This window comes from Brachyhypopomus gauderio, unplaced genomic scaffold, assembly GCF_052324685.1.
Source record: "Brachyhypopomus gauderio isolate BG-103 unplaced genomic scaffold, BGAUD_0.2 sc63, whole genome shotgun sequence".
In the NCBI taxonomy this organism is placed as follows: domain Eukaryota; kingdom Metazoa; phylum Chordata; class Actinopteri; order Gymnotiformes; family Hypopomidae; genus Brachyhypopomus; species Brachyhypopomus gauderio.
This window is the reverse complement of record NW_027506884.1, coordinates 1323237-1346693: the sequence shown is the minus strand read 5'-3', so window position 1 is coordinate 1346693 and position 23457 is coordinate 1323237. Positions and strand designations below refer to the sequence as shown.

General features: G+C 44.1%; 3 protein-coding genes across 7 annotated transcripts; 1 reads left to right on the top strand and 2 right to left on the bottom strand.

Moving 5' to 3' along the window:
• Positions 1 to 3253: 3253 nt before the first annotated feature.
• On the top strand, positions 3254 to 4446 carry gadd45gip1 (growth arrest and DNA-damage-inducible, gamma interacting protein 1). Its single transcript, XM_076988641.1, has 2 exons — positions 3254 to 3668; positions 3991 to 4446. The coding sequence occupies exons 1-2, from the start codon at positions 3280 to 3282 to the stop codon at positions 4259 to 4261; spliced, it is 660 nt and encodes a 219-aa protein (XP_076844756.1). The 5' UTR covers positions 3254 to 3279; the 3' UTR covers positions 4262 to 4446.
• LOC143489532 (tetratricopeptide repeat protein 39A) lies at positions 4427 to 17239 on the bottom strand. Of its 4 annotated transcripts, none has more exons than XM_076988629.1 (18): positions 16895 to 17239; positions 15422 to 15526; positions 14319 to 14450; positions 13636 to 13694; positions 13432 to 13496; positions 12997 to 13061; positions 12444 to 12543; positions 12274 to 12339; positions 11915 to 12080; positions 11651 to 11718; positions 10008 to 10067; positions 8820 to 8981; positions 8461 to 8552; positions 8254 to 8374; positions 7978 to 8089; positions 7365 to 7479; positions 5901 to 6017; positions 4427 to 5745 (listed from the first exon to the last, which is right to left on the bottom strand). In XM_076988629.1, the coding sequence occupies exons 1-18, from the start codon at positions 16927 to 16929 to the stop codon at positions 5634 to 5636; spliced, it is 1752 nt and encodes a 583-aa protein (XP_076844744.1). In that variant the 5' UTR covers positions 16930 to 17239; the 3' UTR covers positions 4427 to 5633. The 4 variants fall into 4 exon arrangements, with proteins under 4 accessions (XP_076844744.1, XP_076844743.1, XP_076844746.1 ...); XM_076988628.1 differs by having other exon boundaries at positions 13432 to 13499; positions 16895 to 17230; XM_076988631.1 differs by having other exon boundaries at positions 12053 to 12080; positions 13432 to 13499; positions 16895 to 17224.
• A 2835-nt stretch (positions 17240 to 20074) lies between these two features.
• On the bottom strand, positions 20075 to 23457 carry LOC143489536 (tetraspanin-1-like). 2 transcript variants are annotated; one of them, XM_076988635.1, is made up of 9 exons: positions 23326 to 23457; positions 22986 to 23046; positions 22508 to 22594; positions 22113 to 22307; positions 21762 to 21836; positions 21426 to 21533; positions 21147 to 21302; positions 20922 to 21005; positions 20075 to 20704 (listed from the first exon to the last, which is right to left on the bottom strand). In XM_076988635.1, exons 3-9 carry the CDS (start codon positions 22574 to 22576, stop codon positions 20645 to 20647), a joined length of 747 nt encoding a protein of 248 aa, XP_076844750.1. In that variant the 5' UTR covers positions 22577 to 22594; positions 22986 to 23046; positions 23326 to 23457; the 3' UTR covers positions 20075 to 20644. The 2 variants fall into 2 exon arrangements, with proteins under 2 accessions (XP_076844750.1, XP_076844751.1); XM_076988636.1 differs by having other exon boundaries at positions 22986 to 23028; positions 23326 to 23432.

The following is a 23457-nucleotide window of genomic DNA, read 5'->3' as shown; positions in this document are numbered from 1 at the left end:
AAGAGCTCCTGCTTCCAAGAGACCGCGAGTGCGGCGTCCAGCGTCCTGGCCGCCCACCGCCCGCCGCACCAGGACCGTGGATATTAAATCAGACCAACGACGACTCGCCTGCCTGCTAAATTTAAGCAGCGGTTGCCTGAGGTGTGGTGAAAAAAGGGAAGGGGGAAAAAAGGGTAAAATGAAGCCAAAGTATGCAGGAGTGTGTGTGTGTGTGTGTGTGTGTGTGTGTGTGTGTGTGTGTGTGTGTGTGTGTACGTGGATGTGTTTAGTTAATCGGGTTAAATCATATCACTTGTTCTGCGGGGAACAGTAAATTAAATGGCAAGTATGGGAGCTGCAGTCCCAGGTCCACATTTAATGCCGTTTTAGCTGCAAAGCAAGCAGAAATAAAAGCCTTCTCCAGAGTCCTCGCAGCCCAGCTAAACCCTCTCCATCTTTCCTTCCTTCTCTTCCTCCTCTGTCTCCTGCGGTGACAGAATCACATCAGTAACCACAGCACCATGTGGTACATGCATTATTGTAACGCACTTCACCTCTCCCTACTGAAGGCCTTCGTCTCTCCTCCCCCACACAAACATCACTTACGCCTGTGGTTTTCATCTGGGCTCCCCCCACACCGAGCATTACTAGGTGGGAGGTGTGCTGTTTAACCACAGCCATTCAGAAGGACCATATCACTACGGCCACTTGCTTAGTTCTCCAAAGACCAATAGCACAATGAGTGGATCTGAGATACCGGCCATCTGTTTCTTTTTTGTAACTGAAAGAACATTTAAAGGTGTTTGTTAATGTGAAGTGTGTTTGCGGGAGCACAGTTGTTAGAAGCTCTTCACCGTCTACACTGGCCACGCCCCAGATGTGAACAGACTATCTTCCAACATAATGCCCCCTCCCACGTGAGATCCCGGCCTTTCTGCAGCTCATTTCAAAACAAGACCCGCCATTAGTAGCTGCCCCAATAGCCAATAAACTGGACAAATGCACAATTAATGTGCAAATTCACATAACTGTTGTGGTTAATGCGGCAATTCTGAGATTTTTTTAAGTTTGGGGGGTTTTATTGCTCCTTGTTGGATGAGATGGCCATTATTAACATCCCTTTAATGCACGCCTCTATCTGACTACCCACTGAACACAAGAACTTTGCAGCCAAGTCTTTCCAATGGCACCATTTCAAGAACTTTATTTTCCTTTGTTTATCATAATCATTTCGGAGATATTTCTAGTCACAATTTTATTGCACGTAACACCTTGAGGTGGGTTGTGGGGGAAACAGCTGCTTTAAAGCATTTCGTGTGATGCACAAGACTCCAAGCGTGAGAACACAAGCGCCACACACACATAAATGGGCCACACACACATAAATGGGCTTTACCTTTAGAAGAGACTCACTGGATAGGCAGCTCTCTCCTCAGACACAGTGACTTTAAGGCTTTGCATGCAGTTATCACACATGCGAATGGCAACCAAAACAAAACCCACATTCAAGACCCAATACTGAAAATACAGAACCAGAATCCGCTGAGAGTGAGTCCCATTAGCATTTGATTGTGTGGCTCGAACGATGAAGCGTGGCCCACACTGTCCATATTGCAACTTTTCCATGAATTTCTCATGAGTTGGTGGAAATATGGAGGCATGTAAATTTTTAATCATAAGGCCATATGGATGGGCTCGGTGGGCTGGGCTCAGTGGGGTTCCCACACAGATCCAATCCACAGCTCATATAATCCGACGTATCTTCTCGGCGGGACATCTGACCGAGGGCCCTCGTGGCTCTTAGGTCGCCCTGCTAGACTCCTGCATGCCAGAGAGAGATGTTGGACATCCACATGTGACTCATCGTACAAATGGTCCCACAGACGACTCACTGCTACATATTGGACCCATAGAGGACAGGCAGCTGATTAAACTGCTACAGCACACAGACCCAACATGACCAAACTAGCACATCCCAGCAGGTTTTAAAGTTTCAACATTTAGAGTTGAAACCCCGTATACTGGTAACCCTGTAGTCAGATTCTTTCCAGTGACAGTTGCACCCTCTATTAATCCAATATCAAAATATGTCACATAGACATACATGTATTTGGCTGACTTAAATAACATCTTTAAAGTAGTAGTTCTGTCTGCTCTATAAGGAAGCTCGTATATGTGATCCACTGTGAGCTTGAAATCTTGTTTACCCAGAGACCAGCACAGCGCATATCTTTAAAGCGTCCTCAGTTGGCATGGTGGTGCTGGTGCCAAAATTAAGCCCCATGTCATGCCCACACCCCCCCATCCTCCCCGCCATGGGAACGTTACATCTTTAATGACGAGCAAGGTCTCTCCTCTCTCTCCATGACACAAAAGCTCTGACATCTGTCTCTCCAAGAGCTGTCCTCCAAAAGCTGCACGTTTGTCCCCATCTTTTCCTGCTTGAAAAGAAATCAAAAATAAAAGAAGAGAGGCGGAAGAGGGAGGGGATGAACAGAGCTTAGAGAGGGAGGGATTGGGGGGTTAAAACAAAAGGCCTTTTTTTTTCCTCTTCGAGTGTTAATTCCCTCCATAAAGCATTCCAAATATTCAAAGTACTTGTTAAAGAGGGTTCTCCCCCAGCACCACCCCCCCTGCTTATGGTACAGCTCATCTTCTCATAGAAAACAACATGTATACATTAATGAGAGGAATATGGGAATTAAGCCACATATTATGTCATGTTTAAAAGAGAACTGGAAACCAAACCATGGGAATTTCTGTAAGCTCACTGCAGCCTTCATTCAGACATACCTATTCAACAAGGACAGATATGATAGATGTTATGAAGAATACTAATGTTGGCCCTAGTTATTCTTAATAACTATGTTAATAAAGTATTGTGCATTATGTGTAATGTATTATGCAATTAAAATCTGTAAACCCATAAAATTGCAAGCGTACTGAAGGGTTAATTGTAGGATATTGTGAGCAAAAATAAATAAAGAAAGGAAAAGGTTGGGGAAATTATAATGCATAAACTGTGTAATAAACGTGTCCACGTGGTACTAATGGACCCCTACTTGATGCTGAGGAGAATTTAAATTGCATTCTACCAAGTACTGGTCCTACAGAAATGATCACTATTACACTAACACACACACACACACACACACACACACACACACACACACACACACACACACACACACACACACACACACACACACACGCAGTGTGTAGTTGCAGACCCGTGTCGACAGAGGGCGGTGTGAGATAAACGAGCTCCTAATTCACAACCTCTGAGGAACATCATCCAACATGGCGGCCTCCTTGCTGGGCAGCAGGACAGCTACGCTAACAAGTCTTTCCAATTTTAAATCTTTTCTTCCGGTTATTTCGCAGAGTTTCATCTTACAACAGACAGCCGGTTATAACCCAAAGCCACTTAGACTTAATTTAAAGGACCCTTACATTCCGGACAAAACCAGTGAGAAGACACCGGAGTGGCAGAAGACGGAGAAGTTTGACCGCAGGCTGTTCGGCCGGTACGGACGCGCGTCCGGTGTGGACCCGGTCCAGCTGTGGCCCAGTCCCGCCCAGCTGCAGGAGCTCATCGCGGAAGAACAGGAGTGGTACCCTCCACCTGAAGAGCTCCTGCAGAAAATCGAAGCCAAAGAAAACGAAAGAGCTGCGAAACGACTTGCAAGGTACCGGGACCGGAATCACACGATACCGGGTTCCCCCGAACTCATACTGGACCCATAAACCAGCTGCTGTACCGCGTGTTTAATCTCATCTATGTGTAGAAATGCAAGATATTAATATGACGCGTTATATTTACTAAGCAGCCTGTGTGAGAACGTTTTCCCCCTGGCAGAAATACTTTAGTTAGAAGGTTGTTAGGTGTCCTTACTTGTAGACAGAGTATAACAGTAAAGTGAGTACTGCTGTAGTAGTATTCTTTTCTCCTTTAGTTATGATGGTCTATATATAATCAAATTAGTTTGACACTTTTTTATCTTCCCACAGAGAGAAGCTCATAGCTGCCAACATGGCCAAAATGCCCAAGATGATCGCGGACTGGAGGAACCAGAGGCAGGAGGCCAAGAGGAAGGCCAAGGAGGAGAAAGCCAAGAAGGAGCGGCTGCTGGCGGTGGCGAGGGAGCGTTTCGGCCAAGCCATCGACCCACGCAGCCAGAAGTTCCAGGACATGGTGGCCGAGATGGAGAAGGAGGAGAAGAGGAAGAGGAAGCTTCTGAAGAGGCAGAAAAGGGAGGAAGAGCTGGGGTTGGCTCCCTGAGAGCCCGCCCGCTCAGGACACACACACACACACACACACACACACTGTACATAGCCACATTACAGCCTGCGGGAACCGCCTCTTTGACCCACCACTCTCCCAACTCTTTAGTTAAACTACGATCTGGAGAAAAGTTGTGCCGCCATGTTGTTTTCCCTCAGTAAATTGCACTCAGCCTGAATGTATTCCTGTTTTAATTCATCACTTGTTTGAAGCCGCATTTTGTAAGCTACAATGATGCATTTTGATGGCAGTACACTTGACTTGCATACACAACGGCTTCTTAAATAAAGAGGATTGCATGTCTTCCATATGAGAACATAGGTGTCTAACAAAAACCCTGAAAATCCCTACAGTGGAGGTAGGGTGGTGGAAAGGAAGTCTGAGTAGTGCATAGGAATATTTACATCACCATCGTACCATCATAAATGATCATATGACTGTTGAAGTTTATTTGGCCCACTGTGTTTAATTTCAGCTGATCACTTATTGTTAATCAGGTGCCTTACATTGGCTCTCCTTCTGAATATCACTCATTTAACAGTCTTTGCATTTTAATTGCAATATGTCTTCCCATATAAATGTAATACTTGCCACAATCAGATTGTATGCTTGAGACAATCCCATATTCTGCCTATCCTATATACACATACATTTGTAATTACTTACATTATGTTTTAAAGTGACACAAATACAAACAAAAACACAAGGTGCAAACTGGGTAATTTTGGCTGTCAGACCAACTTTAGTGGGAAATGTAGCAATTACTGGAAAATGCACTATTATGCACTATTAACAGCGGTGAGCGTGCACTTTGTTTAATGCTGACTTTGTTGGTTTTGTCAGAAATGATGTGGCACTTTGTTGTTTTGCAACCAGCATGACGTAGAAGAAATGTGCAGGCAAGTTTGAGTTTCAACATGAAATGAAGGGAACCCTGGTTGTAATCAGTCCGTTTGTGAAGAAATGGACAATCTGAAATGTCCTCACATCAATCCAATCAAAGATATTACATCCACTTCAAGGATCCAAAAATGTCATTTCTAAAAGCCTGAAAAAAGGGAAGTTCCTTCCTAAAAGCACAAACTGCAGGGTGAGGCAGAGTTTCTACAATATAATACTCTTCATAAAAGTGGAAATCTCTGACTCGGGTAGATTGTCTATTACTTAATTTAGCTATTGCCGGTACACTAAGAAGGCTACAAATACATTAGATCAGTAGTTCCCCAATGCAGTTCTACATGGGCCAGATTCCTTTATAAATAACTTTTCAGGACAGTATCAAGGGATCAAAGCAGGCGAGGACATGAGGGAGTCTCTTTGGTATCACAGTTCAGTGACGAAGCCCTCAACAACACTTCAGCTGGGCTTTTTACAGAACAGTTATCTCGTCCTGGTCGCTTGTGTCAGCCTTCAGTTTGCATAGAGCCGCGTGGATCCTGAATTGAGTACGGGATTCCATCGAGTACTCCTTGTAGTTATTCCTGAGAAGGAAAGAGAAAAACCACGATGAAGGAGGCGCAGCCATGGGCTTTATTTGATCGTTTTGACCATCGTAAGGAAAGAACAGCAGTGGAAAATACATCAGCACAAACGACCGAGGTCAGCCGAGGTCAGCTCGACGGTGCGCTTTGCTCACTTGGCTTTCTGCAGCAGTTTGACGGCTTGCTCCCGCCTGCCTGTGTCGATGTAGAGCAGACCCAGCTCCAGAAGAGTGTTGGGGATTAGGTAGTGATCAAACTTTAGTTTCTTCTCACTGTTGCGCACACACACACACACACACACATACACGCGCCTCACATAATCAGCTCATTTAGCTGAAACCACCATATTCTATAGTTTTCTTAAAATACTGTATGTCATGTGAAAAGAGTAAATGTTGAGCACATCTACAATAATCTGATGTTTTTAATACTTGTCACTCTTGTTATATTTCTAAAGAACAGAGCTGGCAATAGGGCCATTTTGCCCAGAGGATGGAAATATCCTGCTTATAATGTACCGAAGAGTTCCTGGTGTTTTCAATCCATTTAAACTCAGACAGTTTTGTCCAGCACTGTATTGTAAATGTGTACTGAATACTGAACATTTATTGTGAGCTACAGCCGTTCTCTCCCACTTTCTTGCGTTGTGAACTCAATCCCCGTCCCGGAGCGGGCTTGTGCGGTGGGGTGAGGAGTGTGAGGTGTAGTGTGAGGTGGAGGGGATGGGGTGAAGTGTGGTGTGAGATGTAGAGTGAGGTGTAGAGTGAGGTGTGGTGTGAGGTGTAGAGTGAGGGGTGAGGTGTAGAGTGAGGTGTAGGGTGAGGTGTAGTGTGAGGTGTAGAGTGAGGTGTGGTGTGAGGTGTAGAGTGAGGTGGAGTGTGAGGGGTGAGGTGTAGAGTGAGGTGTAGAGTGAGGTGTGGAGTGAGTTGTGGTGTGAGGTGAGGTGTGGTGTGAGGTGTAGAGTGAGGGGTGAGGTGTAGGGTGAGGTGTAGAGTGAGGTGTAGAGTGAGGTGTAGGGTGAGGTAGTGTGAGGGGTGAGGTGTAGTGTGAGGGGTGAGGTGTGGAGTGAGGTGTAGAGTGAGGGGTGAGGTGTAGAGTGAGGGGTGAGGTGTAGTGTGAGGGGTGAGGTGTAGAGTGAGGGGTGAGGTGTAGAGTGAGGTGTGAGGTGTAGAGTGAGGTGTGAGGTGTAGAGTGAGGTGTAGGGTGAGGTGGAGTGTGAGGTGGAGTGTGAGGGGTGGGGTGGAGTGTGAGGTGTAGAGTGAGGGGTGAGGTGTAGAGTGAGGTGTAGTGTGAGGGGTGAGGTGTAGTGTGAGGGGTGAGGTGTAGAGTGAGGGGTGAGGTGTAGAGTGAGGGGTGAGGTGTAGAGTGAGGTGTAGAGTGAGGGATGAGGTGTAGTGTGAGGGGTGAGGTGTAGAGTGAGGTGTAGTGTGAGGGGTGAGGTGTAGTGTGAGGGGTGAGGTGTAGGGTGAGGTGTAGGGTGAGGTGTAGAGTGAGGTGTAGTGTGAGGTGCAGGGTGAGGTGCAGGGTGAGGTGTAGAGTGAGGTGTAGTGTGAGGTATGAGGTGTAGAGTGAGGTGTAGAGTGAGGTGTAGAGTGAGGTGCAGGGTTGTAGAGCAGCACCTGCTGTACACCTGTAAGAAGCACTGCTCCGCCGCCTGCATACGGCTCTGGTTCTTCAGACACAAACCCTTCAGCAACAAGAGCAGACAGCTGTCATCCAACGTGTACTCGTTCTCTTTGGGACACACACACACACACACACACACACACACACACACACACACACACACACGTTTACTTAACATATGCCCCTGGTCTAGTCTACGGTTATTCAATTCTAAACACAATTTTTCCATTGTAACAAACCCTAGATTATATAATAACATTAAAGTAAGCTAATCAATGCCATTCAATTATAGTGTGTGTGGCAGAGTGCAGGAAACATGGTTGTTGCTCCTTTACGGTCATCATGCAGCGTGCTCAGTGTAGAAAAGCTACAGTTACACACAAGCTACATGTAAACGTTACAGGATGTCCATTCCCAAGACCGTAATATATGAGTAAGGGCCAGTTTTGAAAAGACAAACAGCTGCACAAGTTTCACTGCAGATAACATCACATATATATCATGAACTCATGTAACAAAACCATAACAAAACCAGAGTTGATGCCATCTAACATACTCAGCTATCTGCCTGTGTAATACACATCTGACACGTGTAAGGTGCAGTACCAGCAGCAGCCTGCAGGGTGCGCTCTGCCTCCAGCAGTGTGTCCAACATGCCCTCCGTGAGCTCCCGCTGTTTGCTTATCATGGAGAAGCCGTTCCACATGTACATCATCTCCTGCAACGTGAGCAATTATCTTCTATTGACTTTTCACTGACAATATCACTTAAATTCAAGAGGTGTAAAATGAAATGGAGGCTTCCAGCAGGCTGAGTGGTTCTACAGTAGCGGTGGGCCTGCTGGAACGGAGTCGGGCGGCTGTGATCGTGTGATCGTTGTACCAGCACAGGCACGGGCAGGCGGACGGGCTTGCTGGCCCTGTAGCGCCGGGCTTTACGGATGGCAAACTTTTCCGTGGGCGGAGATTTCCCTGCTATCTTCTGTTTGAAGGTTGGCACCTGTCTGAGAGACCAACAGAGGAGTGGTGGAGAGGGTAGGAAACAAGCTGGTGTGTGTGTGTGTGTGTGTGTGTGTGTGTGTGTGTTTACCTGAAAAGATCCACCTCGTTCTCCCCGAAGGGCCGGGCCTCCCTCTCCGGCAACATGCTGAGACAAGCGGCCTTCATGTACACGTACATAGCCTGACCAAGACAAGTCATGTGACTGATCTTTGCTCCACGCACACCAATAAAAACTATTGGTTAAAATTATGTAAATGATGCAGACGGCTGCCATGAGGGACTGAGCTCCGTTCTTACACATTCACACCCAGGTGCACGTACAGCGTTAAATCTAACACACTAGACCTTCCTAGTCCTGAGTTTTGACCTGTGCTGCTCTGCGACTAACACTGCTCAGAAACGTCAACCCGTCTGCTGGTTCTGCACGGCGGGGCGTTAGGGGCCCACCTTGGACCAACGGCTCTCCTGGCTCAGCAGGTCGGCGTAGAAGTAGGCCATCTTCCAGTGGCGCTTGTAGGTGAAACACCACATCAGCTCCCAGTAGCACATGTGGTGGAACTGCTTCCAGGCCTGCTGGGCCTTGCAACCGTCCTCAAACAGCGCCACCGCCTGGACACACATAACAACAGCAACTGCTGGCGAGAGTCCTTTGTTGACGGGAGCACAATTATGTCTTTGCTTAAACCCAAGATGTAACAATGTGTATTTCCCTAGTATAGTAGCGCTACTCTCTGCCAGTGTTATGGCTTTAAAGTCAACCATGCTAGCCATTTCATATGTTGCCATTGCGTGTAACACCAGTACATAATTTAAAACAATAGGTGAAAATGGACTCAAGCTAGAAGAGCTTGATTTCATTGTCTTTGCAGGTCTTGCAAACTACGAGCTGGTGGCTCAACCACCAGCTCCACACATTCAAGCAAAGACGCTTGATGAACAGGAAAACGCAGCACAGGTGCGCGTGGAGCACGCAAGTACACGCAAGTACACGCAAGTACGTAAGTACACGCAAGTACGTAAGTACATGCAAGTACGTAAGTACACGCAAGTACACATAAGTACGCAAGTACACATAAGTACGTAAGTACACGCAAGTACGTAAGTACACGCAAGTACACGCAAGTACACGTAAGTACGTAAGTACATGCAAGTACACGCAAGTACACGCAAGTACACGTAAGTACACGTAAGTACACGCAAGTACATAAGTACGTAAGTAAACGTAAGTACATAAGTACACGTAAGTACACGTAAGTACGTAAGTACACGTAAGTACGTAAGTACACGTAAGTACGTAGGTACACGTAAGTACATAAGTACGTAAGTACACGCAAGTACACGTAAGTACATAAGTACGTAAGTACGTAAGTACACGCAAGTACACGTAAGTACATAAGTACGTAAGTACGTAAGTAAACGTAAGTACATAAGTACACGTAAGTACGTAAGTACACGTAAGTACATAAGTACACGTAAGTACACATAAGTACGTAAGTACACATAAGTACGTAAGTACACATAAGTACGTAAGTACACATAAGTACATAAGTACACATAAGTACATAAGTACACATAAGTACGTAAGTACACGTAAGTACACGTAGGTACATGCTCGTGGACGGAGCTCCTGCCCACCTCATCTACGTTTCCCTTGATCTCCTCCACTCTGCCTGCAAAGAAGAGGAAGATGGCCCCCTGGAGAAGAGATGGGGAAAGAAAGACGCCAGTTACAGTCACGACGAAGAGAAGGTGCATTAAATACATTCTCAGTAAATTAGAATATCATGAAAAAGTGAATTTTTTTCAGTAATTCAATACAAAAAGTGAAACTATTTAACTAACCAATAAAAACCCAAAAGTCACTCTCTCAGAAAATTTGAATAATTAACACAAAACATCTGCAAAGGGTTCTCAAGTCTTTAAAATGGTCCCTTAGTCTGGTTCTGTAGGCTACACAATCATGGGGAAGACGGCTGACTTGACAGCCGTCCAGAAGGCATCGACACGCTCCACAAGGAGGATGTGCCACAAAAGGGCATCGTTAAAGAAGCTGGATGTTCACAGAGTGTTGCATCCAAGCATTTTAATGGAAAGTTGAGGGGAAAGATAAAAAGTGATAGAAAAAGGTGCACAAGCAACCAGGACTGTCAAGTAAAGACCGGTCAAAAATTTGGGGGAGATTCACAAGGAGTGGACCGCTGCTGGAGTCAGTGCTTCAAGAGTCACCAGACACAGATGTGTCCAGGACATGGGCTACAACTGTCACATTCCTTGAGTCAGAACTGGACTGTTGTTCAGTGGTCCACAGTGTTGTTTTCAGATGAAAGTAAAATTTGCATTTTTTTTTTTTTAAATCAAGGTCCCAGAGTCTGGAAGAGTGGGAGAGACACACAGTCCAAGCTGCTTGAGGTTTAGTGTGAAGTTTCCACCATCAGTGATGGTTTGGGGAGCCATGTCATCTGCTGGTGCAGGTCTTCTGTGTTATATCAAGACCAAAGTCAGAGCAGACGTCTTATCAGGGCATTTTACAACATGTCATGCTTCCCTCTGACAACAGGCTTTGTGAAGATGGAAATGTCATCACTTGGCACCTGTCCACATTGCCAATACCAATACTTGGTTTAATAACCACAGTTTCATTGTGCAAACTGGCCTGACCTAAGCCCCATAGAGAATCTATGAGATATTGTCAAGAGGAAGATGAGAGACACCAGACCCAACAATGCAGACGAGCTGAAGGTGCGATCAAAGCAACCTGGGCTTCCCTAACACCTCAGCAGTACCACAGACTGATCACCTCCACGCCACATTAACGCAGTAACTTGTGTAAAAAGAGCCCCGACCAAGTATTGAATACATTTACTGTACATACTTCTCAGTAGGCCAACATTTCTGGATTAAAAATCATGTTTTCAGTTGGTCTTATATAATATTCTTATTATCTTTGATTCCCATGATTGTGTAGCCTACTGAACCACACTAATGGACCATCGAAAGCCCAAGGCTGGGAAATACTTGGGAAGCCGTTGTGTTAATTATTCAAATTTTCTGAGAGAATGACTTTTGGGTTTTTCTTGGCTATGAGCCATAATCATCAACATGAACAGAAATAAACACCTGAAATAGATCAGTCTGTTTATCATGACTCTCTCTCTCTCTATATATATATATATATATATATATATATATATGTGTGTGTGTTTCACTTAAATATGTGGGCTGCACATGAATACAGATAAACAGATGGAGAGAGAACTGGATTGTGCACATAAACCTACGTGTGGGTATCGTAGGCGAAATGGCTTCAGTAGCTTCTCAGCATCAGCTACATCCCCCTCACCTGTCCCTGCACAGAAGGAACAGAGGCTAGATCACACTCCACACACACTCCACACACACTCCACACACACTCCACACAGCCCCCAAATGAAGAACTAGTGATACCCAGAATGAAACCTAAGCCATCTTGCACACTCAACAAAGCACGCTCAGCTGCCGTCGAGTAGCGTTGCGTGTGTGTGCACACGCGTGTGAACGTGCACCTGGAGCGTGTGTGTTATTAGCGAGCAGCGAGGCGGGTGGAGGAGATCTTGCGTTACCTAGAATAAAGGAGAGGAAGGTGTAGTAACACAGCAGCAGCAGAGCACACAGCATAGAGCGCAGGTTATGGGAGGTGGCGCCTTGGTGTAGCCGACAGAGCCCGTACTCCTGTACACACACACACACACACGTACACACACGTACACACCAGAGAGAGAGAGAGAGTGAGAGAGTCTAACTTACGCATCATGATGTCTTACCTGTCTCTTAAATACAAGTGTATTATTACAGCGTTCGTATTTACGGCCCTAAATGCCACGACACCTTTTCTTTTGTCCGTAGAAGTAAACAAAGTCATTACCTTATCACCAGAAAAGCCGGCAAACTCCAACACCTTGAGTATCCGGGCAGGGAACAGGGAGAGGGTCTGGAAGGGGACCGTCAGGGACAACATAACATCAACCAGAGGACAAGACACCTTCTTTACTTGTAGTCGGGTACAATTTATGCCATAATGCTTGTGGAACACACCAAGTTGAAAGCACCGATTCCAAACGCCACCCCTCCCTCCAGGTGCTTGTGATTGGGCCCTTTAAAAGAGCTGTGAGACTCAATGAAGGAGTGCAGCTCCCTGTGTGTGGAGGAACACTTGTATCAGTCAAGGAACAATGCGATTTCTGTGCTGTGGTCAATGATTGATCAGTGCAGTCTATGGCTTTTGTCTGTTGAAAGGATGTGGATACGGTTTTAAACAGCCTTGGGCTTTCACGAGTCGAACGAAGCACAAACACAAATCACACCGGCAAGTCTCTCGGACTATATCACAGCCTTTTTCCCTATCAGCAATTCCTGAAATGCTCATTCATCTGGGCTTTTAATGAGGACAAAAAGACTCAATTTTCATGATTGATGGGTTTTTTTAGAACATTTTGAAAATTACAAACCGGCACTACAATTCTGACCATAGGGGAATTTAAACTTCTAAAACCGAACACAATATTTTATGTCAATTGTCATCTAAATGATGTTAATATGTTGCCGTGGCGCTACCGCGGGCCGTGAAGACCACAGACTCCCGACTCACTTGTAGATGAGGTAGCTACTGCGAACCTTGATGCCCCCTTTGATGAAGCTCACCATGTTCTCGTCCTGCAAGCAGAGGAACAAAACAGTGAAGACAAGAAGGTGTGAGGAGGACCAAGGAGCCAGTCTCCCTGACAACAGGCTCGGTGGCCGTGGTGATTACACTGTCACGCAAAGCCACAATCGGGTTGTTAGGGTAACGGGCGGGAGACGGTGCCATCAGAGACCGATCTTTCTCCCTAACCTTTGATAAAATGACAAGAGTGCAACATCTGAGAGCAGAACGCTGAGAGTGTGTGGTCAGGACACGAGACACACCTGTGAGTGTTTGCACAGGAGTGTGTGTAACATTGTGTGTAACAGTGTGTGTAACACATGTAACTTTGCGTGGTCTATAGATATTTGTTTGTAAGGAGGTTGATTTTTGAATTCCAACCTGTAAAAATGTGAGAGCAGCTCTTTGGATCAAGCACTCGGCATAACACGCCTCAGCATGGAGCTCTTCTATAAACACACACACAGAATGAGAAAAACCCATCATAAAACCATTAACCATGTAATTGAAATGAAATGAGACGTGCAATATTGGTCATTTCTACCCTAAACAGCAGCTACATGCAGCTACTGACACAGCGTCTACCTTCAGACAGGTCGTCATCTGCTGCTCGGCTGGCCAGACTACCCGACCGCTTACGAAACCTGCACAGGACAGCACACACACACACACACACACACACACACACACACACACACACACACACACACACACACACACACACACACACACACACACAGAGGATGTGACATTAAGTTGCCTACCAGGTTTCTCTTAGTAGGAGAACTCATTTCAGATCAGTCATCATTCCAACATCATCTCCATAACAAGAAGAGCCACAAAACGGACCCTATATAAGCAGTGTGTGTAGCGTCACAACTAACAGGTGCTGCGAATGTGGAGATCACGAGGACGAACGTGCACTGTGATCAGCATGGGTGAACACACGGCCCTAAACCTGAGCCTCCTTTCAGCCAGGAGGCAACATTAGCGGGCAGGTCGTTATCAGCCGCATCAGTGGTGGAGGCAGGCCTGTAGTTCAGACCCATGCAAACACAAGCAAATCACCCAGCAGCACTAGTGTGTTAGCGCACAGGCAGGGGGCTCGTGGGAAGAGCTGTTCAGAATCACACAATTGTACTGGGGAGACCCATGGCCAGTTGTTTTAGTGTGTACACACACACACACACGCACGCACAGTGAGAGAGAGAGAGAGAGAGAGAGAGAGAGAGAGAGAGAGAGAGAGGAGTGTGTGTGTGTGTCCATACCTCTGACAGACCTCCTGAGCACTCTTCATGGTGTTTCCCGCACTGACTAGGTCCTCTTGTTGAAAGGTCATCATGGCCTGCATTTCTAACACTGTAGCGTAGATCAGAGCATGATACATACTCTCTTTAGACCTGCGACATAACACACCATTATTCTTACACACAGTTGAACACCCGTGCTTATTACACACGCACACACATCCAGGAACACTAACCTGTTGAAGACAACATGCAGGAAAAACAATACAATGGGCCATGTACTTCAATTATATGGATTGATGCATATCGGACGTATCGACAGAATCAGCTCAAATCAAAATCAATTCCTGATTAGCTTCAATGTATTGTTAGAACCCTATGGTGAGGTATTAGAAAATCAGAAGCATCCTAAATGCACCCGGGTCCACATCAATGGTCCAATCAGTTCACCAGCCTCCAGTAAAAAAAATATGAAAATATGTATGTGGACCTCCAGTCATTCATGTCAAGCCCTGGGAAGAATCGACCACTGAAGGGTACCAACAGGTCCAGGTGGGTTACTTTTGAACTAGAGCGTTTCCAGTCAAACACATCTGTCAGGCAACGATTCTGAATAGAGCAGGAATTTAATCAGAACACCGCCACCTTACAGTCTCATTATACGCCTCTTACACTCTACCGTGTGTGTGTTTGTGTGTCTTTGGTGGGTGTGTGCTTAGGTAAATAGCTCACATCCTGGTCCAGGGAGTCCGTATGACGCACATGATCAAACACACACAGAATCATTTAAGCAGAACAATGTTTGATAGCCTTTTTGCTGTTAATAATAGTAATTACTGAAACTGTTCTACCCATTTAAAAGGCCACGCAGAATTACTAGTGCTGACACAGACGCACTCCTGTAGCACTCCTGTATCACTCCTGTAGCACCCGCACCTTAACTAAACACTCTGACCTGTTCTCCACCTCACTCTCACCACAGCCATGACATCTGAGGATTCCTCTACTGCTAACAGCTGGAACATCGTGCGCCTGCCTGGGTTTAGTGTGTGTGTGTGTGTGAGTGAGTGTGTGTGAGAGAGAGAGAGAGAGAGTACAAACAACAGAGAACAGCTAGCTCTCACCTTAGTTTCAGCTTGTCCAGGCTCTCATTGAAGTGGTTGTTGAGGAACAGGTCTAAGGCCTCCATACATTCTTCCAGACACGCCTGTAAGGACGGCTGTGTGGGGCTGAGATGAAGCAGTCAGTGATTAGTGTGGATACTCGTACACCCAGAGTGATGGTGTCAAATGATCAGTGTGGATACTCGTACACCCAGAGTGATGGTGTCAAATGATCAGTGTGGATACTCGTACACCCAGAGTGATGGTGTCAAATGATCAGTGTGGATACTCGTACACCCAGAGTGATGGTGTCAAATGATCAGTGTGGATACTTGTACACCCAGAGTGATGGTGTCAAATGATCAGTGTGGATACTCGTACACCCAGAGTGATGGTGTCAAATAATCAGTGTGGATAGTACACTGAGAGTGGACAAAACTCTTGCTTCCTGCCTAACAGCATAATATACAAAAAACATTAATGAGCATCTCCACTCCCTTTGAAACACTGCCCTTTATTAATTATGAATTATCCCTCATGGCAGTAAATGTGAGGATATAAAAAGATTGGCCATTAGTTGAGTAATAACAGAACGCCTGATGTTAACAGGCCACGTGTGAAGTGATTCAACTAGGTAAGAGAAGATAGGACATTCTGAAAATATGAGGGGAGTTTCCTTGTGATTTTCACACTTCCACACTTTCACACTTTCCTGAATAAAAATCACGCATACTTACAAGGACACGAATATTCTTAAAGACCCATAAAATTATAGATTGAGGCAGTTTATACCCTAATCCTCATCACTGAGAACTTTAACTGTAATATTTTCACAGGGTATTTCACTGGATCAGCAACACACATGTAATTCATTGCCGAAAACTGTAAGACCTTGGGTAACGTAACCAAGCATACACACACTCACGACACACACACGTATACACACACACAGAGCCCGTAGGTCATTAGTCATGCGCGTACATGAACAGTGCCACACAGCTGGCATCATTACACATCTTCCCACTGATTCCGTGATCCGTTTCAAACACACAACTAACTGTCAGGTTCCTTCTACGTGTGGTGTGGAGGTCCCCTGGTTTTACACACTAGTCTGCAACACTTACACAACGAGGAAGGAAGAGTCGACACAGGGAGGGCTGTGAAAACTAGCGTAAGGGGAAAATTGAACAAGCTGCAAGACTTCCCACAAACTGAATCAGCCGACTCGACTAAAGGCTAAAACGTAGTTCGTGCCTTGTAGTGTAACGGGAGTCTCACGGATGTTTTTTCCAAACGAGCCGACACCAAGATGTCTCAATAACAAGAGTTACACCATAACGCTTCATTTGGGCTCCAATACATTCAATCAATTAAATCTATTTCAGTCCCGTCACTGCAGAAATGACCGTATGAATGAAAACGGCGTGTTGACACGGTTGAAGCCTCACAGGAGATTCACTTCAGCCCAGAGCAGCTGCTGCTCCGGTTACTCACCCTGCGGCCACAGGTGCGTCTCTCCCGTTGGACATGATCGTGTCTCCGTGTCTCCGTGTCCTCCTGTCCAAGCACCTGTCAAAACGCGCACGGCGCTTAAAGGACTGCCTTTAAATGGTTTACGGCTGAGTCACGCAAATAAAACAAGAGTTGCATCGAGTTTGGGGTTGTTGAGGAGCAGAACTTGTGGAGGGTGAAGAGTGTAATCCACTCGTTCAAGTGTGTGGAGTGCTGGAGGTTCTCCGGAAACAGCGAGATGTTGACTCCTCCTCGCCTGCGTTGAGGAGGTCTACAGGACCGAGCCGCACGACTGTCATCTGCACAACTGGACACTGAGCGTGTGTGTGTCCTTCAAATGAAACTGTGTGACACTTAAATATTGGCTGCCGTGGTTTTCGGTGGTGATAAAACTGCTTCTGGAAGGCTAGCGTTCAAAGAGTTAAACTTTGCTTGGTCCACCGCCAGGTTATTGTGTGACACGTTTTTGCAAAGTCCACATTGTAATCCAGTAAAGGTCTGGCCAAGCCTAGTTTGTCAAACGAACACGTAAAACGTAGAAGTGAAAGAATGTATCTGACATCCCCATGAGTAAACACAGGTTACGTCTCCTGCTCCTTTATCACTTCAACATCCCCGCCTTGGTCATTTATCACCGACTTGACATGTTTAATAACTAATAGTTGTTCACTTCTTGACATCCTGTCATAGTTTTGCAAAGTGTGTGAAAATGTCTTGATTCCTGTTCATTTTTCATTTAGTTATTTTTAAATAAAAGTAATAAAAGTAATCAAACGGCAGGTTTCTTACACGACTCGTACACATGTATAATAGGGTCGAATAGGTACAATAGGTAGTGAGAACCTAAACTGTCCACAGTGATATGTTAAGTCAGATATGAGTGCGTGACAAATCATGGGAATATACAGTTGTGATCAAATTTATTCAACCCCCACTGAAATAAAGTGTTTTGGCCAGTTTGACATTGATTTTGATCATTTCAGTCATCTTATTTACAATTATATCAAAGAGGCACTTATAAATTAGACAAACATAACATAATATTTATGATGGAATAACCACAAATGTCTTTACTGTGCTCACATCATTATCAGTTTTATTCAACCCCCTAGTGACATTATTTTTTAGTACTTAGTACAACATCCTTTTCCAGTTATGACAGCTTTCAAGCGTGAAGCATAGCTTGACACAAGTGTCTTGCAGCGACCTATGGGTATCTTAGCCCATTCTTCATGGGCAAAAGCCTCCAGTTCAGTCACATTCTTAGGCTTGCGCACTGCAACTGCCTTCTTTAGGTCCCACCAGAGGTTCTCAATTGGATTTAAGTCTGGTGATTGCGATGGCCACTCTAGAATGTTCCAGCCTTTCATGTTCAACCATGCTCTAGTGGACTTGGATGTGTGCTTCGGATCATTGTCCTGTTGGAAGGTCCAACGTCTCCCAAGCCGCAGGTTTGTGACTGACTCCATCACATTTTCCTCCAAGATCTCCTGGTACTGAAGGGAATTCATGGTACCCTGCACACGTTGAAGCTTTCCTGTACCATTAGAAGCAAAACAGCCCCAAAGCATAATTGACCCCCCGCCATGCTTCACAGTAGGCAAGGTGTTCTTTTGTTCATAAGCCTGGTTCTTCCTTCTCCAAACATAGCGCTGGTCCATTGTCCCAAACAGTTCTAATTTAGTTTCATCTGACCACAGTACACTGTTCCAAAACCTTTGTGGCTTGTCCACATGACTTTTGGCATACTGCAGTCGACTTTTCTTGTTCTTTGGAGTCAGCAAGGGGGTGCGTCTGGGTGTTCTGGCATGGAGGTCTTCGTTATGCAGTGCGCGCCTTATTGTCTGAGCTGAAACTTCAGTGCCCACATCTGACAGGTCTTTTTTCAGTTCCTTAGCAGTCACGCGGGGATTTTTCTCCACATTACGCTTCAGGTAGCGCACAGCAGTCGCGGTCAGGATCTTCTTTCTGCCACGACCAGGTAACGTTTCCACTGTGCCCTTTAACTTGAACTTGCGAATGATACTTCCGATAGTGTCTCTTGGAATATTTAACAACTTCGCAATCTTTTTATATCCATTGCCATTCTTGTGAAGAGCAATAACCTCTTCTCTTGGCTTCTGGGACCATTCTCTTGCCTTCACCATGCTTGGAAACACACCAGTAGATGTCTAGAAGGAGCTGAGTATCACAGTCCTTTTAAATCTGCCTAATTGGTGCTTATCATGCTTGATTGCTGCTCGTTGACATCCACAGATGTTTTCAATACCTGATGGAAAACACTGGAATGAACCTCTGTTCTTAGGAGTGGTAGTCGTAAAGGGGTTGAATAATTGTGTCAATGAAGAAATCACAAAAAGGCCATTTAATACTTTATGACAAAAAAAATTGATGCTATCTTAGTTGCATTTAGTTCTTTAACAAGTCCTTGTAAGATTTCATTATGAACACAATTACAAATGTGCACTGAATTCCATAAAACCCTTCACAGCATTGGGGGTTGAATAAATTTGATCACAACTGTACCTGTATTTACCCTGATTGTTAGTATTAATGAGCTTCGAATTTCAAGAACTGCTGAAATGAAGATGTCTTGCACTGACACATAAAAAAAATGCTGTTTCACATTTTAAATACACGAATACACTAACATTTTTGGGATAAATTACTCCTAATATAAAAAAGGAATGTGTATTCTTCTTAAGTACACATTTAGGTCATGCCCTTTGCACATTGAAACTCCTTTAGTATTTAACAGAGAATGTATTCCTGATCCTTTCCCCATTGATCAGTGTCAGAGGAACCAATAAACCTGCTCAACCTGAAATCCAAAGGCATAAAGTCCTAGATTCTACCTTTCTCCAAAAAGTACTCTAGATTGTACCCTACTTTAACAACAGAACATCAGAAGGATATTTTTTCAAGATTTGCTTTGTTTCAAGTTTCAAGTAGCTTTGAATATAACTTCATCAATGGGGCTTGTTGAAAACAATTCTTACATCAATTTAGCGCAATTGTTCTGGAAGTGTTATATTGCGATTCACAATTTAAAATATGAAGGTAAACCACATATAACTCCAAAACTTTAGAATGTGTGCACTTTCTAAAACAAATTATGCAAATGTTATTACATAAAGAAAATCACTTCCATGAGTCATGAAATCCATAAACACAACAGTGTTTTGTATTGTAATATTGGGCACATATTAAACCTATTACTTTTCATTAAATAAGGCAAAATGGACATATACATTGTCTAAGCTCCAATAGCAGCACCATGGAAAAGACATCACCATCACCCTTAAACTATATTAAATATACTGTACTGCATTATAAATATGGTGTGCTCTGCCACAGTCCTGCCAGTAGATGGCACCAGAAACCACCTGAACATGAAGAAATAGCCTACACAAGTCAGAATTGGTGCTTGTATGGTTTTTGGTGGAAAGGTCATTGTATTACAGAGATGACACTGAGATCATGCCCTAAGGTATACTGCAGTTAATGTACTGGAGTTGTAGGCACACTGAACTAGATACTGAACAAAGTTGAATTATTTAATTTAGTTGAACATGTTAATTTTAATCTTTCGGGTTAACAGAATAAAACCACGTAAAACTGAAATCAAAGGAAGCTAACTGAACTGAACTGAAGGAAGCTAACTGAACTGTATGGCCATGTTGACGGACCGTCAGAGAGCACACGACTTTCTTTCTTTCGTTTTACTCTCTTCTACTGCTGTGTCATGCCCAGCCTCACAAAGATGACCATAGTGAGGATCATAGCAACTACCTGGAACATGAACACACACACACACACACACACACACACACACACACACACACACACACACACATACAAAAATTCTAAATAATCAGCACATCAAAAGATGTTGATGCATCACACACAGAAAAGCTCACTGTGGCAACAGTATACTACATCAAAGTGAAGACAACATTATTGCTAAGCTAAAACATCCACACACCCCCCCCCACACACTCAAGCTAACCTCAACAATACATATGCTGCCAGATGTGGCCCCCAGGACAGCACTGTGACCCCTGACCACTGCAATCATCTTCCTGTAGCAGCTCTGGAAGGAGAAATGACGTTCATACACTTCACACGTCCTCCACCATGCTGGGACCAACACGCTACTGAGCACTTTTTTATAAATTTTTCTCAGACACAGCCGTGGTGCACCACCACTGTGGAATATGAGGACAGAATTTACCCGAGGTTGAATGAGCTCAGGCACTACGTTCATCCCGTCACATTCTGGAACAGTCCTGTTAATGCAGCAGGTTCTGGGATAGATCAGTTTGGTGACCTTGCTGAAGGCGGAGTCCTTGAAATCCAGGGTGGAGTTCTCAAAACCACAACATCTGAACTGAGATAAGCAAAAGATGGACACAACGCAAATAAACCGTTAAACTGGTCACCACGCGTAATTCTGCTGGGAAACGTGCTCGGCAATGCCGGCCTCTTCTGCGCACGCAGAGTTCCTCTCTACCTTTATCATGACTGTGTTCCAGGCGGTGGAGACGGGGTCCACACCATCCGGCCCCATGTACAGCTTCAGCAGAGAGTCCCTAGCGGTCTGCCGCACCACCACACCCACCTCCCCACACAAACACGCTAGACGTTAGCGATTTGATCACTACAACCACTGACACAACATGATGACAGATGTTGACTCTCATGTTCATGACTGTTTGTAGGTCATGTGCTACATAGAACAGGTAACGTGGCGAGTGACTTTAATTCTCTCGAGGCATTGTTTAAAAAAGGGGAAGAAACGTAGACAAGATACTGTAGACAAGAACTTATATATATATATTTGTTTTACCAGGTCTTTGTACACTAGTACAAGAACGGTCCCCAAAAATTCAGTAACAAACAGCAGTGTCAGCATCACGAAGAACTGAGGAGAAAAACATGGAGTTATGTAAGTGAATCTGCCAAAAAATAAAGATTAAGACTTACAAGATCAGGAAAATATAAGTACTAAAGTGATTTATTATTCCAATTCTTACATATAATTATGTCACCCTATCCATGAGTTTTGTGCTGTTTTATATCAGCTAATGCTTGTCTGTTTACTGCATCCCACTCAACCAATGACTGCAGATGTAAATGTAAGGGGAAGTTGTTTTCTTACAACTGACAGATTTATAGTAATAAGGACAGAATATCGCACCAGCATGAGGAAGCAGCGGTTCTTTTTCCACACACCAAAGAATCCGATCAGGCTTGCTAAGGTGAGCACAAAGCCCATGGCGACGCTGATGTAGATGACATTGAGCTGTGCTGAATGGGACCCCAGAGCATACACAAAAGAAGAGGCTTCATATGCAATCCACGCACCCAAGCCCAGCAGCCCAAGGCCACAAATCTGATAGGTGCACAGAGAGACACCAGCAAACAGAAAGAAAGGTTTCAGTGAACTACAGAGCTATCATAAAGTTTATAACTTTTTAATGAAAAAAACAACAACTTTTAAACAAAAGGTTGATATTAAAAGCATTGTAACATTCATTAAGGATGTAACGAAGTTTGAAGGGAATTACACATGTCAGGAAACTAGCTACTTACAAAGATCAGAGCGCAGAGGACCAGCAGCAGGTTTGTCATCCACACGTATAACCTCTTCTGACTCAACATGTTTATAGTGTCATGAACCTATAAAACCAGATACATGGCACATGCAGCATATATCAGCATATATATAGAATTATACAATATATATTATACTATATAGAATTACACAATATATATTATACTATATAGAATTAAACTATATAGAATTATACTATATATGTTATACTATATAGAATTACACAATATATGTTATACTATATAGAATTATACTATATATATACTATATAGTTATACTATATAGAATTATACTATATATATTATACTATATAGAATTACACAATATATGTTATACTATATAGAATTATACTATATATATACTATATAGAGTTATACTATATAGAATTAAACTATATAGAATTATACTATATAGTGACACAAATGGTAAATTATTTGACGAAGTTAGCTGGCTCACCTGTACCACGATCAGGTGCGGTCCTGCTCTCTCAGTGAGAACTCTAGTAGATAGGTATAGGCTAATTTAGGTTTAAATGATAAGAATATTTTTAGTGCTAGTTATATTAGGACAAGTATGTTAACAGGAGTGTTATTAAGATAGTTAGCACATCTACATATATTCAGTTAGGTTAGTTAGCTAGGCTAGTTAGCCAGGCTCAGCAGTCTCGCGTTTGTTAGCTGCTAGTTAGCTAGCTGGCTAATGTTGGGCTGTGTTGTTTTAAATACGTTTCCTTGAATTTCCATATCATATTACATGGGAAACACTAAATAATAACATACACAATACTATTACTTACACACAAATGTGTAAGGCTAGTGTGCAGGAGGCATACGGCGGGTTTGCACCACAGAGAAAACAAAAACCAACAAACTAAAAAACATGACTTTGGTTGCCCAGAGCAACGACCTTGTTTTTGCAAACGTTTGAA

Excerpts from the sequence above, each read along its gene's own strand:
- LOC143489532 (XM_076988628.1), bottom strand. The coding sequence starts at position 16,929 with ATGTCCAACGGGAGAGACGCACCTGTGGCCGCAGG. Across the intron at positions 8,553-8,819 it reads AGGAGAGCCGTTGGTCCAAG|GCTATGTACGTGTACATGAA; the intron begins GTGGGCCCCTAA and ends TGTCTTGGTCAG. Across the intron at positions 8,090-8,253 it reads GCCTGCCCGTGCCTGTGCTG|GAGATGATGTACATGTGGAA; the intron begins GTACAACGATCA and ends CTCACGTTGCAG.
- gadd45gip1 (XM_076988641.1), top strand. The coding sequence starts at position 3,280 with ATGGCGGCCTCCTTGCTGGGCAGCAGGACAGCTACGCTAACAAGTCTT. Across the intron at positions 3,669-3,990 it reads GCTGCGAAACGACTTGCAAG|AGAGAAGCTCATAGCTGCCA; the intron begins GTACCGGGACCG and ends ATCTTCCCACAG.
- LOC143489536 (XM_076988635.1), bottom strand. The coding sequence starts at position 22,576 with ATGTTGAGTCAGAAGAGGTTATACGTGTGGATGACAAACCTGCTGCTG. Across the intron at positions 22,308-22,507 it reads TCCTCTGCGCTCTGATCTTT|ATTTGTGGCCTTGGGCTGCT; the intron begins GTAAGTAGCTAG and ends TGCACCTATCAG. Across the intron at positions 21,534-21,761 it reads TACTAGTGTACAAAGACCTG|GTGGGTGTGGTGGTGCGGCA; the intron begins GTAAAACAAATA and ends TTGTGTGGGGAG.